Source organism: Mastigoproctus giganteus, chromosome 2, assembly GCF_048544385.1.
Source record: "Mastigoproctus giganteus isolate SK-2022 chromosome 2, ASM4854438v1, whole genome shotgun sequence".
In the NCBI taxonomy this organism is placed as follows: Eukaryota; Metazoa; Arthropoda; class Arachnida; order Uropygi; family Thelyphonidae; genus Mastigoproctus; species Mastigoproctus giganteus.
In genome coordinates this window covers 80,250,112-80,268,227 of record NC_143576.1, presented here as the reverse complement: position 1 = coordinate 80,268,227, position 18,116 = coordinate 80,250,112, and the positions used below count along the sequence as shown (strand labels likewise).

The 18,116-nt window shown below is 38.0% G+C and overlaps 1 protein-coding gene across 1 annotated transcript in view; it reads left to right on the top strand.

The window, feature by feature from the left end:
* Positions 1-18,116, top strand: part of LOC150089359 (NBAS subunit of NRZ tethering complex-like) — a 1,057,261-nt gene that overhangs the window by 397,180 nt on the left and 641,965 nt on the right. The window contains exon 29 of the mRNA XM_090389247.1: positions 8,295-8,417. Coding sequence (XP_090245373.1) covers positions 8,295-8,417 — 123 coding nt within the window. The remainder of the gene's footprint in view (positions 1-8,294; positions 8,418-18,116) is intronic.

Below are 18,116 nucleotides of genomic sequence, written 5' to 3'. Positions count from 1 at the left end.
CAATAATCTTTTTGAATTAATTAAACTCTGTTAGTATATATATAATTTACTTAAGAGATAATTTATCTATCAAGTTACTTCTAGTGCTATCTCTGTTTTTCATTAATTAATCACTATACTGTTTCACTAACTGTCCTTGTTAACTTACAGTACTTACTATTATCTTTTTTTTTTTTTTTTTTCCCTTTTGCTTTCCGGGGCGGTTTCAACCATCCATTTTTGGCTCTCTGAGGATCTCCTTCATCTGCTACACATGAATTTGCTACAGGTAGTTTTTAGGAACTCTTTGCTGCATGGGACTGGCGTTCTTTCTCCACCTTATTTGGGCTACTTCTATCCCTTTCCATTCGTTGCTTCCTTCCTTCTCCGCGAGCTACTAATTTTGCATTTTCGCTCCTTTCTCCGCGAGCTACTAATTTTGCATTTTCGCTCCTTTCTCTCGAGCTACTGATTCTGCGGATTTCGCTCCCCTTCTCTCCACCTTATTAAAACCTATCACAAGTAAAACTCATAGGGCATCTCACACTAACTCCTTCTCCACTCCACTTTATTAAAACTTATCACAAGGAAAAACTCATAGGGTGCTACCCTCGTTTTTCCGCTCAACCTATTAAGAACTTTTTCAAGAAGAAAACTTCCCAGGGCGCTACCCTTCTCTTTTCTCACCACGACCAAACACTCAACTGTTAACTGACACATATTTCCTACCACAACAGAACCCTCAACTGTCCATGTTACTAACTCATTTTACTTATCTTGAGGAAAATCTCGAGTGCTGTGTCCGCTGACTATTTCATTTTCCCTAACACCAACAAAACTCAACTTTGTCTCCCTCCTAACTCATTTCCATAGACACCCACATAACTCAACTCGGGGATCTGACACTAACTCATCTTCGCAAAACACTCCCAAATTCTCAACTCTGAGTTTCTAACTCATTTCCATAAACACACACATAAAATTCAATTCTGTGACTTTTCTCTCCCTGTTCACTCACTTTTTGTTTATCTCCTTTTCTGTACTGCCTACATATGTCAAATCCCGCCCTAGTTTTCTGTTTAACCAATCTTACTCATTTCATCAACTTTCTCTCTCTTCTTATTCGCTAATTTTAATTTTCTCAATCTGATTCCTTGTTGCTCGATCTAACTTCTTATTTTAAGAAATTTGTAAACTTTCTCAGACTGTCTGTACCTTTGAAGTCAGCCGCTTATAGTTATACTGTAGCAGACTAATTTCCCACGATCTATAAAACTTGCCATCACCGACGCCAGTCTTAAATCTAATTCCCAGCATTTGTTCCTTATTTACTACCCAGGTGTCTTCAGGTGTCACTGATTAAAGAAATGTCCCGACAGTACATGGTCCACCGCGCTATTGTTTACCAGAGTTGACACCTTTTACTAATAGCAGTTGTTACTAGTTTCTATTGTTTGGTTTGTTTGTGTTAGCTGAGAGTCAAATGTCCCTAGGTTGCTAATAGCTTTTCACTTACCGCTCCCCTTGTATAGATGTTGTCTAATTTAATCCTTGTGATCTTAGTAATACTCTTGACTTGTAATGTTCTGCTCCCCCATATTGCTTTATTATAAGTTTTACTTTAAATAAATCTCCCTCTTCCACAAAATATTATATTTGTAAGATTTTACATCTTACAGAACGTCTTGCCTGACCAATTTGATTGGATACTATCATGCAGTCACAAAAGAATTGGATGCAGGGAATAATTTTGATATTATATATTTGGATCTTAGAAAGGCTTTTGATACTGTTGCACATGGAAGACTGCTGCATAAATTGGAGCAGCATGATATTGGTGGCAAATTGTTGCTACGGATAAAGGGATGGTTGAGTGGCAGAAGACAGAGAGTGGTAATTAATGGACACTGCTTATCGTGGACTAATGTTATTAGTGGAGTCCCTCAGGGTTCAGTGTTGGGTCCATTGTTGTTTTCTGTATTTATAAATAATATTGATGATGGTATATCAAGCTTAATGTCCAAGATTGCAGACAATACAAAGGTTGGCAGGGTAGTTAAGGACGCTAGTGACGCTATAACAGGATCTGGAAAGGTTGAGCAGATATGCTGAGAGGTGGCAAATGAAGTTTAACATTGACAAATGTAAAGTACTACATATGGGAAACAGCAACCCCAGAGCAACGTATCAACTCTGTGGTACTACACTGCAGTGGTAGAGAATGAAAAGGACCTGGGGGTTATTGTGCAGGCAGATATGAAGTTCTCTGAGAAGTGCAGACGGGCTGCAAGAGTAGCTCATGGTGTCTTATCAATGATACACAGGAATTTTTCTAGCAGGGGCTGACCATTGCCTTGTATAAGGCAATTGTCAGACTTGCCCTGTATAAGACAATGGTCAGGCCGCACCTTGAGTACTGTATACAGGTCTGGAGGCCTCATTTCAAGAAGGATGTACAGCTGCTGGAACGAGTACAGAGAAGGGAAACAAGGTTAGTGAACGGAACGAAGGGTTGCTCTTTCAAAGAAAGGTTTAAGTTTTGCAAATTAGTGTCTGGAGACTAGGCACCAAAGAGGTGATCTGATAGAGGCGTACAAAGCCTTGAATGGTTTGAGCATGCTCAATTCTGATTGGATACTGCCTCTTGCTCAGAATAATCACCTGAGAGGGCAAAAATTCAAATTGAGGAAAGACAGATGTAGGATAGATGAGCAGAAATATGCCTTTAGCCAGCTGGTAGTGGTTGGTGGAACAGACTTCCATCCTTTGTTGTGGAAGTTGATAGCCTAAATAAATTTAAGGCTCAGCTGGACAGGTATTTCGAATGAACGGAGGGGTGAAGTGGAAGGGTTTTTTTTTTTTTTTTTTGGCTGTTGCTGCATAAGCTTGCTTTCTTGCATCATATGCCTCTACTAATGCTAATGCTGATATTCAATGATTTTCTGTCGGGATAACATGCAAACCTACTTGTGAATGCTCACATGTCAAAAGATGCTAAGAAAAACAGCAAGGATTTCTTTACTTATATAAATTCTAAAAGGAATGGGATGAATCTGATTGGTCCACTTGATATTGATGGTTCCACAGTTGATGATCCTGCTCAGATAGTATACAAACTGAATGAATATTTTGCATCTACATTCACACGTGAGAAGTTATTAAGGTTTGAAAATGGCAGAAGGTTATCAAATTGTAACAGGGAGCTTAATGATTTTGCAATAACTGAGAGCAAAGTGGGGGAGAAATTGTTGAAGTTAAACATAAGAAAGGCATCTGAGGTGGATGGGATCTATCCAGTTATATTAAAGGAGGCGGCGAAGCAACTAAGCAAACCCTTAGCCATAATTATGAGAGCATCCTTGGACTCGGGGTGTCACCACGGACTGGAGATATGCAAATGTATCCCCAGTTCACAAATGGGAATCAAAGGGTGACACGAGTAATTACAGACCAGTTAGTTTAACTTCTGTTCCGGGTAAAATTATGGAGTCACCGGTTAAAGATGCAATTTCAGGATCAAGACAAGACTGCAGCAATAATTCAGACACAGCATGGGTTTGTTAAGTGAAAGTCTTGTCTGACAAATTTGATTGGTTATTATGATGTCGTTACAAAGGAACTGGATGCAAAAAATAATTTTGATATCATATATTTGGATTTCAGAAAAGCTTTTGACACTGTTGTGCATGGAAGACTATTGTACAAATTGGAGCAGAATGGTATTAACGGTAAGTTGCTACAAGGGATAAAAGGATGGTTGAGTGGGAGAAGCCAGAGGGTGGTAATTAATGGGCACTGCTCTTCGTGGACTAATGTTATTAGTGGAGTCCCACAGGGTTCATGTTGGGTCCTCTGTTGTTTTGTATATTTATCAATGATATTGATGAAGGTATATAAGGCTTAGTGTTGAAGTTTGCAGATGATACAAAGGGTGGCAGGGTTGTTAATGACAGTAATGGCAGTGTCCTTCTGCAACAGGAACTAGATAATTTGGGCAGATGGGCTAAGAAGTGGCAACTGAAGTTTAACCTTGACAAATGCAAAGTACTGCATATGGGTAGAAGTAACCCCAGAGAAACGTACCAACTGTGTGGTACTACACTTAAGGTGGTAGAAAATGAAAAAGACCTGGGAGTAATTGTGCAGTCAGATATGAAGTTTTCTGAGCAATGCAGACAGGCTGCCAAGGCCGGTCATGGGGTTTTGTCAATGATATACAGGAATTTTTCTAGCTGTGTAAGGAGGTGATTATCCCCTTGTATAAGGCAATTGTCAGGCCACGCCTTGAGTACTGCATACAAGTCTGAAGGCCTCATTTCAGGAAGGATGTAGATTTACTTGAGCGTGTACAGAGAAGGGCAACAAGATTGGTGAGGGGAATGAAGGGCCCTCTAACCAAGAGAGGATAAAGTTCTGCAAATTGCAGTGGCTGGAGACTAGGCACATGCGCAGTGATCTGACTGAGGTGTATAAGGCCTTGAATGGGTTGAGCACGCTGAATTCTGATGGGATCCTTCCACTTGTTCAGATTACGAACCTAAGGGGGCATAAATTCAAATCAAAGAAAAGACAGATGTAGAATAGATGTGCAGAAATTTGCATGTAGCCAGCAGGTGGTTAATTGCTGGAACAAACTTCCATCTGTTCATGTGGAAGTTGATAGGTTAAATAAATTTAAGAAGGAACTGGACAGGCATTTGGAGGGAATGGTGTGATTTTTTTTTTTTTTTTTTTTTTTGGCTGATGCTGCATAGGCTCATACACTTGCTTTCTTGCATCACATGCCACTACTGCTACTACTACTACTATAACACTACCTAGATTTGGCTCACTGAGCTTAACAACTAGACCCTTGGATAGGGAGATTTTATTTAAGTATATAAAGCCCTTTGAGGGGTTATTAAAATGAATGAAGGAAGAATATTCTTCCTAGTGAATAAGATAAGAATTGGAAGTAACAATTATAATTCTTGAGTAATAACAGGAGACTGGATCTTAGGAAATTTACCTTTGCAAAGCATGTTCTGGGTAAATGGAATAAATTACCTTCAAAGGTAAGCAATGCAAAGATTGTGGCTAAATTCAAGGAAGAATTAAACATTGAAGAATTATGATGGAAATAATAGAACCTTCCCCCTCCCTTCAACAAATGCAAAATAAGTTAGCTTCCTTGCATCATTATGCTGTTTTATTACTAATACAGCCACTACCCGGCTTATGTAAGGTGGCATTCTGTGGAACTCTACATGAGGGATTTTACATAAGTCTGAATTTCCCTAAAATGCTTGAGCAGCATGTGCCAATTTGATTGAATTTGATTGAAGCAAAAAAGAAATGTTCAAAGAACATGTAACCAGAATTATTTATTCAATTTTTTTTATCTCATGTGCAAGAAAAATGACAAAAGTGTACAAAATAACAAAAATTTCAAAATTATAAAATTACAAAAAGAGAGGTCACGAGCATAACATCAGCAAGTTTCTTTCAAGGATCATTGCCAGAATTAACTCTCCAGCTGATAAGCACACCGCTGCAGAAGTTGAGGGCTGTGGAGATTTAGAAGGTGTTTTTCCAACACATCACAAAATTTCTCTGCAGCTAGAATCGGCACTGGCGACTTCAACACACACACACACACACACACACACACACACACACGCGCACACACACACACAAACCAGCACAATTGAACCTAAGGCCTTGAATGGGTTGAGCACGCAGAATTCTGATGAGATCCTTCCACTTGTTCAGATTACGAACCTAAGGGGGCATAAATTGAAATTAAGAAAACACAGATGTAGAATAGATGTGCAGAAATTTTCCTTTAGCCAGTGGGTGGTTAATTGCTGGAACAAACTTCCATCTGTCGTGGAAGTTGATAGGTTGAATAAATTTAAGGAGGAACTGGACAGGAATTTGGAGGGAATGGTGTGATTTTTTTTTTTTTTTTGGCTGATGCTGCATAAGCTCATACACATGCTTTCTTGCATCACATGCCACCAATACTACTACTACTGCTGCTACTATTACTATTAAACCACCCATCGCTTGCCATGAAGTTGGCTTCGTGTTCGCCGTACTTATCCTTAATATATTCATAAATACTTTTTGGTTTTGCTTGAATGGCCATTGGACTCAGGCGCACTTGCTTCTGTATCTGATTTTCCATCCATATTATGGTGCCTCCGTAGCCAGGTGGGAAGGAGCAGCAGTGCGTAGCACACGCTTCTTAATTAGACCAGGGTTCGAGCCCGTCACCACCAAGTACGGAAGATACGGAAAGGTCAGGGAATGACCACCGCATATCCTGGAGCAATATGGCCTTAGTTGCTAATGCTCCTAAAAACTAAATAAGAAACAATAACCATCCATGTTATTAATAGCTTTTCCATCTTCGATATAGCACCCGAATGCTGTTTTTTGATCACTGTTGATCTTAAATGCATTGAGCCTTTAAAATGTTCTTTTATATGTGCACTGTCCCTTAAAATAGTATTCACTATTGAAGCAGCGAGACCTAATTCCGTGGAATGGATGATAAACTTTGTCCTGCTTCATAATTCTTAATTAATCGTCTTTATTTCTAAATCAGTTTTGTTTCGTTTCCTAGCACTGACAGCACTTGCACTTTCCTTTGATCCATTTCCCTTCACCATTGTAGTAAGTAAATAGAAATGAAGAAAAGATTCTGAAAATTTATTTGTTTTTTATATGACTGAAGATTTCAGTGAAGGGGAACTGATTTCACCATAATACTGTAATGTAAAACCCCACAGAATTCCAGTTATCGGAATTATTGCAAATTCGATAAGGTCGAGTTCACTACCCATTTAAAATAGATCGTGCCAACAGAAAAGGCCAAATAAACTGGAAAGTGGAAATTGTTTTTGTTGTTTTATGGTAATGACCTCCAGAAATGTGTTTTAGAAAAATATCACAAAGGTGTTCAAAGTTGATTCTTATAACGGAACATATGATAACAATGAAAGTGTAGTGTGATTTCCATTATAAAAATGACCTTTTAGACAGATAAATAGCTTAGTTATATGGTGAAAATTACAACTTCCAAAAGTCTTGAAATAAATAACCAAAAAAAAAAAAAAAAAACAAACAAACAAAAAAAAAACATGTTATTGGGTTCACATTACGATATTTTCACGATACCTCCATTTATTCCTACTGGATGCAAAATATGTTTTCACGATTTTTTAAAGTTTGCACCGGCCGGAAAAAACTTACATAAAGTCGAATTTTTGTAAGTCGAGTATTTTAGCTGGGTAGTGGCTGTACAAGTAATATATTATTTGTTTTAATTAACATCAATTAAAAAGACTTCACATTTTTGTTCATTGGACAGTGTGAAGTACAGATCATTTTAAACGATGAACATAGATATCAGTTTTTTCATGCTCATAATGAATATTACTGTATTTTTACACTAAATAGGCCCCAATCTTTTTGCTGTGCATGCCTCCAAAAATGCCAAATCTTCCAATATGGAAGTGTTCACAGTGTATCCAACTTTAGAAGCTTAGATAATACTGTCGTGAAAGAACAATCTTATAAAAATCCCCCTCCCCTCTGTTTTTTTTTTTAATCTGGAATACAATTGGTGAAAGTTGCTGGGCTGAATAACATACTAATGCCGTTTAAATTAAACAAGATAACATGTTGTGAAATAAAAGTTGTTTAGTGTAAGCTGGTTTGTTTTTTAGAAGCATTAGCAACTAAGGCCATATTGCTCCGGGGGTATGCGGTGGTCATTCCCTGACCTTTCCGCATCCTCCGTATTTGGTGGTCACGGGCTTGAACCCCAGTCTAATCAAGAAGTGTGTGCTATGCACTGCTGCTCCTGCCCACCTGGCTATGGATGGAGGCGCCTGTGTAAGCTGGCTTGGTGATAAATAGGCTCTGGTATTTGATAAGGTTGAGGCACCATATTTAACTGTAGTGCTGTAAATGTAACATGCATTACATTCTTGTTGAAATTGAATTAAATATATTATGTTATTGATGTTTGTATTATTATACTTAAAAGTCTCTTAAACCTCTAAAACTAGTTTTTAAAAAAGATCTTCACATTATTGTTTGGGTAGTACCTTTCATAATGACAAACAGAATTCTCTTGATTTCCTGAACTATTTTTTGTTCTCTAATGTAGCAGCAGCATATTACATCCACATGATGATAAATAGATTGCAAAACCGTCTTTCTTATATACTGTAGACATTTACTTTCATATATATTTAAATATTTATTGCTACAGTATAAGTGTTTCTGCCTTATTTTTTATTTATTTATTTTATTTTTTTTAGTGTTAGTGAAATTTTAGAACAGAATGGCATAGCTGTCACCATTGGTTACCTAAAACATAGTGCTCATGATGCAGAAGAAATAAAAAAACTTTTAATAAAATTAACCCGTACTGCAGGTAACAGGTAAGCAATGTATTTAGGTACAAAAAGGTTAGCTATTTTCTTGCAAAACAGTTTTTTGTCAATTGTCTATATATATTTTTTTTGTATTATTCCTTTATTCTCTAAAGAATATACAGATAAAAGCAGTTTATGATGAGGAATATTGCTGCCAATCTCCTTGTTTGTGCATTTACATAAATGCCAAATTCAGCAATCCAGATCTCTTATTTAATCATATTAAATCTCATGTTTAAGAAAATCAGATGTGGATGAATTGGATGTTATTGTAGAAAGTTATCTTTCTGAAATATGTTTTGTTTACCGAGAAATCTAAATATGCTGATGTATCAAAAAATTTTTAAGAATTATCGTATAGCTGACAGAACTCTCTGTTTAGATGTTTACACAACATTAATACTTTCATTTATCAGTTTACCAGATGTGTGCTGGTTCACAGTAGTGAAATTTTTCTACTACAGCAAAGACTGTGGAAATTTCTCTGTGGAATTTTTGAATAATTGTAAAAATGAAAAGTTTGTACCTAAATGCTTTTAAATATGAAGTTTTTCTTATTCTGACCCAATTACTCAACAGTAGAATGAAATTATTGCCAAAAATCAAATAAGAATTTTAAAGAAATTGTAAAAATAATTTATGTAGTAATAACCTCTTGTATATCTACCTATTTATCATATATTCAATTTCATCAAATTCTAGATCTGAATTCCAGAGAATGATTTTTTTTAAACCCAAATCTAAAAACGAGGTCTCTCCAGGTGTGATCTGGTATCTTTTCATGTTGCTGTTTTTCATGTGTTCATGTTTCATGATCTCTTTTTCATGTTGCTGTGCACTAAAAGTGTCTGCTGTTGTTCGGAAACACAAGAGATGAAACAACACACTGGAAGGTTTAAAAACAGCTAATGGTTTCATTATTTGACTTGTATATGAAATGACATTGGAAAGGGTAAATTTACGTAGTACACATGTGCACACAAAATATAAATTTACATATATATTCCACAGAACTCATGTATAGACATGCAAAATATAAATTTACATACACACATGTACTCCAGAAAGGATTAACTACTGATATTTAGGAACAGTCTACAGATGGAGACTTTTCTAATTATTATTGGCTTGTGTGTATACGTTCAAAATGGCAATTGCACAAAACAAATGTACCTATGAAGAAGTATATGCAGTTATTCATTTGTGTTGGTAAAAGCTCAATTCTGATAGAAATTAATGTAGACTTGGTGTCTATATATAAGGAAAATGTGGCGACAGTGTGGAATAGTGCACTGACACCATTCAAACACGTGTTGAAATGGTGTCTGCACTTTCAGAATGGGTGGACAAATGTTTCTCACAAGGAGGTAAGTGGCTTTCCATTCCTTGTGTTTGAAACATTGATAGATATAATCAGATATACACTTCTGATTTGAGAGAGAGTGCCAGCCGTTTCTTGTATCATCAAGTAATGCTTATTGTGTTCTGATATTTCTGCACCAAATAGATCAAAGTAGGTTTGGTTGAAGTGGGTGCTCTGTTTTTCTGTCGATGTCAGATTCACTAATATTGCATTAACTTCATATTAAGCTCTTCCCACCTTTGGTACAAAGACAAGATTTATTAAAATAACAATTAGGGTTTAATATTGATAAATGCAAGGTACAGAATTTGGGCAACAGTAATAATTCTAGAATAACATACTATTTGGATGGTACCAAAAATCCAAGGTAATTGAGAATACAGAAGACTGTATTGAGAACTTGTTGGACATGAGTGAGCAGTGCAGATGTGATTTTTGGAGAGATCATCTGATTATGTCCAAGATATGTTGACATTTTGCCAGCAGGGACAGAGATGATTATCCCATTATATAAGGCAGTGTAGGCTTGAATGTTAAATTCAGGTTTGGAAACCACATTTTAAGAAGGATGTAGGTTTTAAGGAAGATTAGTTATGATTAGTTATGGGCACGAAAAAGAGTATACTTAATTGTAGGAAGCTTGTCATCTGCATGGTGACCTAATTGAGGTGTTCAGTGTACTAAACCTGATGGCACCTTTAGCCCGTCAGACAACACAAATAAGGAGATATAAATTTAAATTGAAAAATGATGACAAAAGGAAAGGGTGATGTGCAGGAATGTGGGAACTACAGGGGAATAAAGTTAATGTCTCATTCGATGAAGATCTAGGAAAGAATTGTGGAAGGAAGGTTAAGACAGGAGAGGAACAGTTTGGTTTCATGCCGGTTGCGGGATAGAAGTATGCAGATTTTCCCCTCATCCAGAGAGTAAATGATTATTGAAATAACCTATCTGGTGTTGCTGAGTGCATGGTTTCAATAAATTGAAAGATGAATTGGACAAATTATTAGAATGGCAAATGAAGCACATATATACAAATTTTTTTGTATATATAACCATACAAATAAATTAGAATGAGAGTTAAAAATAAAAAATCAAATAATGCCAGCAGTATGGCAAGATGAGCGAAAATAGTCGAAATTAAACTTAAGAATCAAACCAAACAGGGAGGGAAGAGAGGGGTAACAAGAGTAAAAATATTGCAGTAGAAAATCTCTAAGATAATTTAGAACATCTAATTATAACAATAAATAATAATTCACTAATTTTGAAAGCCAATTAAAATAGAAATTTAACGGCGCCCCCCTCTGACAGGCACCAGGTCCAAATTTATGTGAAATATCACCAACAGAGATCTAGACTACTACAGTAAAATAAAACAAAAAAATCCCCTGCATTGGAGGTTCGATCTGGGGATCGGGTGGCGGACTGATCTTTTAGTCGACTCGCCTTTGCGGCGATTTGTCTAGCGATCGAAATGCAGTGATTCCCTGACCATTATTGGCCTTGTGGTCCTCTGTTGAGATGAGGTGTAATGGTCAGTCTATTTTTGTTTTATTTTACTGTAGTCTAGATCTCTGTTGGTGATATTTCACATAAATCTTGACCTGGCGCCCGTCAGAGGGGCGCCGTTAAATTTCTATTTTAATTGGCTTTCAAAATTTAATGAATTATTATTTATTATTCTTATAATTAGCCAAAGTGAGACATAAAGCATCGAAGGACTTCTCATCAATAAAACAGATAAAAGATGAGAGGGGAGTGGTTATACAGGACCCGGAGAAGGTTAAGGAAAGGTGGAAAGACTATTTTAAGAAGCTATTAAATGAGGAAAACCCAAGAGCACTGTGCGAGGATGGAGAGATGAATGTGAGATTGGAGTGGGAAAGCAGGAAAGAAGTGGAAAGTGCACTCAGAAAAATGAAGAGAGGGAAAGCAGTAGGTGCTGATCAGATACCAGTAGAGTTATGGAGTAGTCTGGAAGAAGAAGGGATCGATATCCTATGGGACTTGATGGAAAAACTGTGGCAGCAGGAGAGGATACCCGATGAGTGGAGGGAACGTATACTTGTGCCAATCTTTAAAGGAAAGGGTAATGTGCAGGAATGTGGGAACTACAGGGGAATAAAGTTAATGTCTCATTCAATGAAGATCTGGGAAAGAATTATGGAAGGAAGGTTAAGACAGGAGACAGAAATAGGAGAGGAACAGTTTGGTTTCATGCCGGGAAGAGGAGCAACAGATGCGGTCTTTGCTTTAAGGCAGGTGATGGAAAGATACAGGGAGATGCAAGTAGAGTTGCACATGGTGTTTATAGACCTGGAAAAAGCATATGATAGAATGCCCAGACAAGAGGTATGGAGATGTATGAGGGAGAAGGATACATCAGAAAAGTACGTAAGGCTTGTGAAGGATATGTACGAGGGAGTGGTGACTCAGGTTAAGAGCAGTGTAGGTATGACTGAGGGGTTCTCTGTAGAAGTTGGACTGCACCAGGGATCAGCTCTCAGCCCATATCTGTTTGATCTGGTAATGGATGTGTTGGTGAGAGAAGTGAAGAGTATAGCCCCATGGAGTATGCTGTTCGCAGATGATATTGTACTGTGCGAATCATCCCAAGGAAAGGGAGAGAAGAAATTGGAGGAAAGTGTTGGAAGATAGAGGCATGAGGATAAGTAGAACAAAGACAGAATATATGGTATTGAATGGAGAAGTTGAGAGTTCTATAAAACTGCAGGAGGAAAAGCTATCATCTGTTTCGAAATTTAAGTATCTGCGATCGAACGTTGAGAGGGATGGAGGATTGAGTGCAGAAATACAGCACAGAGTGCAATGTGGATGGCTGAACTGGAGAAAGATGAGTGGGATGCCGCGTGATAAAGTTAATTGTAGAATGAAGGGAAGAGTGTATAAAACTGTGGTTAGACCCGCATTGATGTACAGTGCTGAGACATGGGTGATTACAAGGGCCCAGTAGAAGAAGATGGAAGTGGCGGAGATGAGGATGCTAAGATGGATGTGTAGTGTGACGAGGAAGGACAGGTTAAGAAATGACTACATTAGAGGTGCGGTTAAGGTGGGCCTCTGAGTAAAAAAATACAGGAATCTAGGTTGAGGTGGCTTGGTCATGCGGAATGAAGAAGTGAGGAGTATGTAGGGAGGAGGTGTGAAAAGCTGTAGGTGATAGGGAAGAGGAAGAGGGGGAGACCTAAGGTGAGATGGATGGACAAGGTGGCAGAGGATTTGAAAGAGAGAGGATGGAAGAAGCCCTGGTTAGAAAGGAATGGAGGAAGAGAATTCAGGAAGCGAATGCCAGCCTCATATGAATGTGGGAAGAAGGCGAGGACAAAGAAGAAGATTCTTATAATTAGATGTTCTAAATTATCATAGAGATTTTCTGCTGCAATATTTTTACTCTTGTTACCACTCTCTTCCCTCCCTGTTTGGTTTGATTCTTAAGTTTAATTTCGAGTATTTTCACTCTTGTCTTGCTATACTGCGTGCATTATTTTATTTTTTATTTTTCTCTCATTCTAATTTATTTGTATGGTTATATTTCAAGCATCATGTAGAGGAATATGCTTTTTGCTGTACCTTTGATTTTATTTTTATCACGAAAGATTCGGTTTCCAACTATTTTAAACGTTATTCAAATATAAGCACACACACACACACACACACACACACACACACACACACACACACACACACACACACACACACACACACACACACGTGTGTGTGTGTGTGTTTATTTATATATATATATCTATATAATCCAGTTAATCCAAAAATTAAATAGATAAATAGAAATTATTTAAAATATATATTAAAAATAAATAAGAAGAATAGTAGGAAAGCTAACATCAGTGGCAGCAAAAAAAGCACAATCCACTACATATTGCTTATAATAAGCTAAATTAAAATAGGATATTTGCCAGTAGCATGGCAAACCAGTAGAGTGAAAAAGAACTTAACTAAATGAAATAACATAACAATAACAGAAAAATATATAAGGGGGGATAAAGAAGAGGAGGGTAGTGTTGAAGCAACGTTCCTAAAATAATTTAGAAAATTAGGCCAGTTAAAAGAAATTTAGCAGTGCCCCCCGTAAAGGCACCCGTTTCCGAATTATCTGAAAGATGGAAACATAGACTAACAACATTATATGACCAATTAATATAATGAAATGAAATAAAATAGACTGACCATTATGCCCCATCTCGACACAAACCACGAGGCCAATAATAGTCAGGGAATCACTGCATTTTGAATGCTAAACAAATCCATGCAATGACAGAATGATACTGAGATCAGACCGCCAATGCAATAGATTTGCATAGCGGTGGTCCTTATGCAGCAAAAAATAATAAAACAGAAAGCCTAGTACTTGCATGGCTAAACCACACCACCACCATCTAGCCTAATTTGTTTCTATATATTTTCAGTTCAACTATTGTTTTGTCGTGGTGTGGTTTGGCCAAGCGAGTACTAGGCTTTCTGTTTTATTATTTTTTGCTGCATAAGGACCACCGCTATGCAAATCTATTTCATTGGTGGTCTGATCTTAGTATCATTCCGTCGTTGCATGGATTTGTTTAGCGTTCGAAATGCAGTGATTCCCTGACTATTATTGGCCTCGTGGTCCTCTGTCGAGATGAGCTGTCTATTTTATTTAATTTTATTTAATTTCATTATATTAATATGTCATGTAATGTTAATCTATGTTTTCACCTTAGTGAGATTTCAGATAATTCGGAAACGGGTGCCTTCGGGGGAGGGGCCACTGCTAATTTTCTTTTAATTGGCTTAATTTTCTAAATTATTTTAGGAACATTGCTTCAACACTACCCTCTTCTTCTTTATCTCCCCCTTATATATTTTTCTGCTAATGTTATGTTATTTCATTTGGTTAAGTTCTTTTTCACTATACAGGTTTGTCATGTTACTGGCAAATATCCTATTTTAATTTAGCTATTTTTAGTTTGTTAACTATAACAAACTAAAAATAGTACTGAAAATAAATTTAAAATAAAAACTGAAGCCAGTAGCATGGCAAAACCGTAGAGCACAAAATAATAAATTAAACTTAATAATCAAACCAACAGTGGGAAGAGAAAAGGTAACAAGACTAAAATTACTGTAGCAGAAACTCACCAAAATAATTTAGAAAATCTGAATACCGCCGGTAATTGGAATGTTAGTGACGGGAATAATGTATCACAACACATAGTACATCGAACCCTACCAAAAATGGGGTTGCGTAGCCGCAGAACACTCAGAATGCCCATACTAACCACGGTTTACCGGCGACAGCTCTTACAATGGGAACCTGAGCATCAAAACTGGACCTTGAGTGATTGGAAGAAGGTCGTCTGATCTGGCGAATCATGTTTCCTGTTGCACCATGTGGATGTCCGAGTGTGTGTGCATCGTTTACCAGGTGCCATCACTTTCCCTGATCTGGGAAAGTAATGGCACCTGGATGCACCGTACAAAGAAAACAAGCCGGTGGTGGCTGTGTCATGCTTTGGGCAATGTTCTACTGGGAAATGCTGGGTCCAGTCATCCATGTGCCGGGCACTCTGACATCTACCACTGACCTAAACATTTGCTTACTAGCCATGGTGCAATAAAGGCAAAACTAACAACCTTTGGCTTAGAAGAGGACCCAGTGTGTTCCTCTGGAGGAACTGAAGACTGGGATCACCTCGTGCACAAGTGCCCCCACTACGCTGCCAGCTCATAACAAAGCTGACTTATATAACAAAAGACAAAGAAAACCACTTACTGGATACTAAGGAAGAGTATCAAGCTCTCACCAACTACGAACAGCAGCTTTTCTCGAGGAGAAGACAGATAATCGCAGTAATGTGATAACCCTCTACTAATTGAACCCTGGGACCCTGATGGTACTGGAACAAGGCAGCAAAACATGACCAGCATTACCATCATTGGTGTGAATCCATGCTTCAAAGATGTCACCCACCAAAGACAACTACCAAGTGAAGAACAGTTTACCCGGGAACCATCACCGAAATGTTTCGAAACCTAATAGAGACAACCTACGAAAGAAAAAAGGTTTGTATACTACTGGACATGACTCTCGCGGATGTGATCAATAACACAATCTCCTAGATGAATACTGACAATGCCACTAGATATCATCTGCCATTCTTGGCCACCTGGCATTCTGAACCGGATGCCCTAACTTAGTTCACTTTAAACTCCCCACCCTTGGTAGGGAAAGGGAGGAGATGGGTTTCTGTCTCCTCCCCCTTCCTACCACCTCACTTTTCTCCTGGTGGGGCCACTCACCACTGACCTTTCTGGGTTTGCTTTCCCTATCTGCAGATAAAAAAATCACTAGGTGGCAGTGATTGCAGTATGCTGAAGTGGGATTTATTCAAAGAGGTAACTACCATTGGGGATAAAAGGAAGGGTTTATGCTTTCCCAAAGGTTACTTACGGTGGTCGGTCTGAGACAGTATTTAAATTCTATACGGTGGGATCAACTGATGATGTTACCAACAGCAAATTCAAAATGGGATGCATTCAAAGAATTAATCTTGAAGGCTACTAGAATTTTCATACCAGCCAAGAAATACTGTTCAAGGTTTAGGCCTAAATGGATGTTAGATGAACTAATGAGACATGTAGCAGAGAAGAAAAATGCATGGGATACATATAAATTAACAGGCGACACGGAAGCCTATGGTAGATATAAGCTGGTGTGTAACCAAGTCACAAAGGAGATTAGGCAGGCAAAAGCAGATTACGAGAAATCTTTGGCAAAGGATGCAAAGAAAAACAGCAAAGAATTCTTTACTTATTTAAACTCTAGAAGGAAGGGGATGAATCAGATTCGTCCGCTGGATATTGATGGTTCAACTGTTGATGATCCTGCTCAGGTGGCTAACAAATTAAATGGGTATTTTGCATCTATATTCACACATGAGGAGTTATTCAGGAAGGGGAATGCCTGAGGTGAATTAAACTGTCAGTGAGCTAGATAATTTTGTAATAACTGAGAGCAGAATGGAGGAGAAATTGTTGAATATAAACATAAGAAAGGCACCTGGGTGTATGGGATCTATCCAGTTATATTAAAGGAGGCAGCAAAGGAAGTAAGCAATCCGTTAGCCATAATTATGAGAGCTTCCTTTTGACTAAGGCGAGGTACCCATGGACTGGAGATGTGCAAATGTGATCCCAATTCACAAAGGAGGATCAAAAGATGACACAAGTAATTACAGACTTGTTAGTTTAACTTCTATTCCAGGGAAATTAATGGAGGCAATGGTTAAAGAAGCATTGCAGGATCATCTAGACAAGACTTCATTTATAGCTCAGACACAGCATGGGTTTGTTAAGGGGAAGTCTTGCCTGAACAATTTGATTGGATACTTTGATTTGCTCACAAAGAATCTTTATGCAAAGAATAATTTTGCTATCATATCTTTGGATCTTAGAAAGGCTTTGATACTGTTGCACATGGAAGACTGATTGTAGGTAAATTGCTGCAATGGATAAAGGGATGTTTGAGTGGGAGAAGACAGAGAGTGGTAATCAATGGATGCTGCTCTTTGTGAACTAATGTTATTAGTGGAGTCCCCCAGGGTTCAATATTGGTTCCATTTTTGATTTCTGTATTTATTAATGATATTAATGATTGTATATCAAGCTTATTGTCCAAGTTTACAGACGATACAAAGGTCGGCAGGGTTGTTAATGTCACTACGCTGCTGCAACAAGATCTACAAAAGTTAAACAGATGGGCTGAGAGGTGGCAGCTGAAGTTTAATGTTGACAAGTGTAAAGTGCTGCAGTAATCCCCAAGTAACATATCAGCTCTGTGGTACTACACTGACAGTGGTAAAGAATGAAAAGAACCTGTGGGAGGTAATTGTACAGTCACATATGAAGTTTTCTGAGTGGTTAATTTGGTTTTTAGGAGCATTAGCAACTAAGGCCATATTGCTCCAATAATATGCGGTGGTCATTCCCTGACTTTTCCGCATCCTCCGTATTTGATGGTCACAGGCTTAAACCCCAGTCTAATCAAGAAGCATGTGCTACGCACTGCTCCTAGCCACCTGGCTACGGAGGTGCCTTTTCTGAGTGGTACAGATGGTCTGCAAGAGTAACTCATGGGGTCTTGTCAATGATATACAGGAATTTTCCTAGCAGGGATAAGGAGGTGATTATCCCCTTGTATAAGGCAATGGTCAGGCCACACCTTGAGTACTGTATACAGGTCTTAAGGCTTCATTTTAAGAAGGATGTACAGCTGCTGGAACGAGCACTGAAAAGGGCAACAAGATTAGTGAATAGAACAA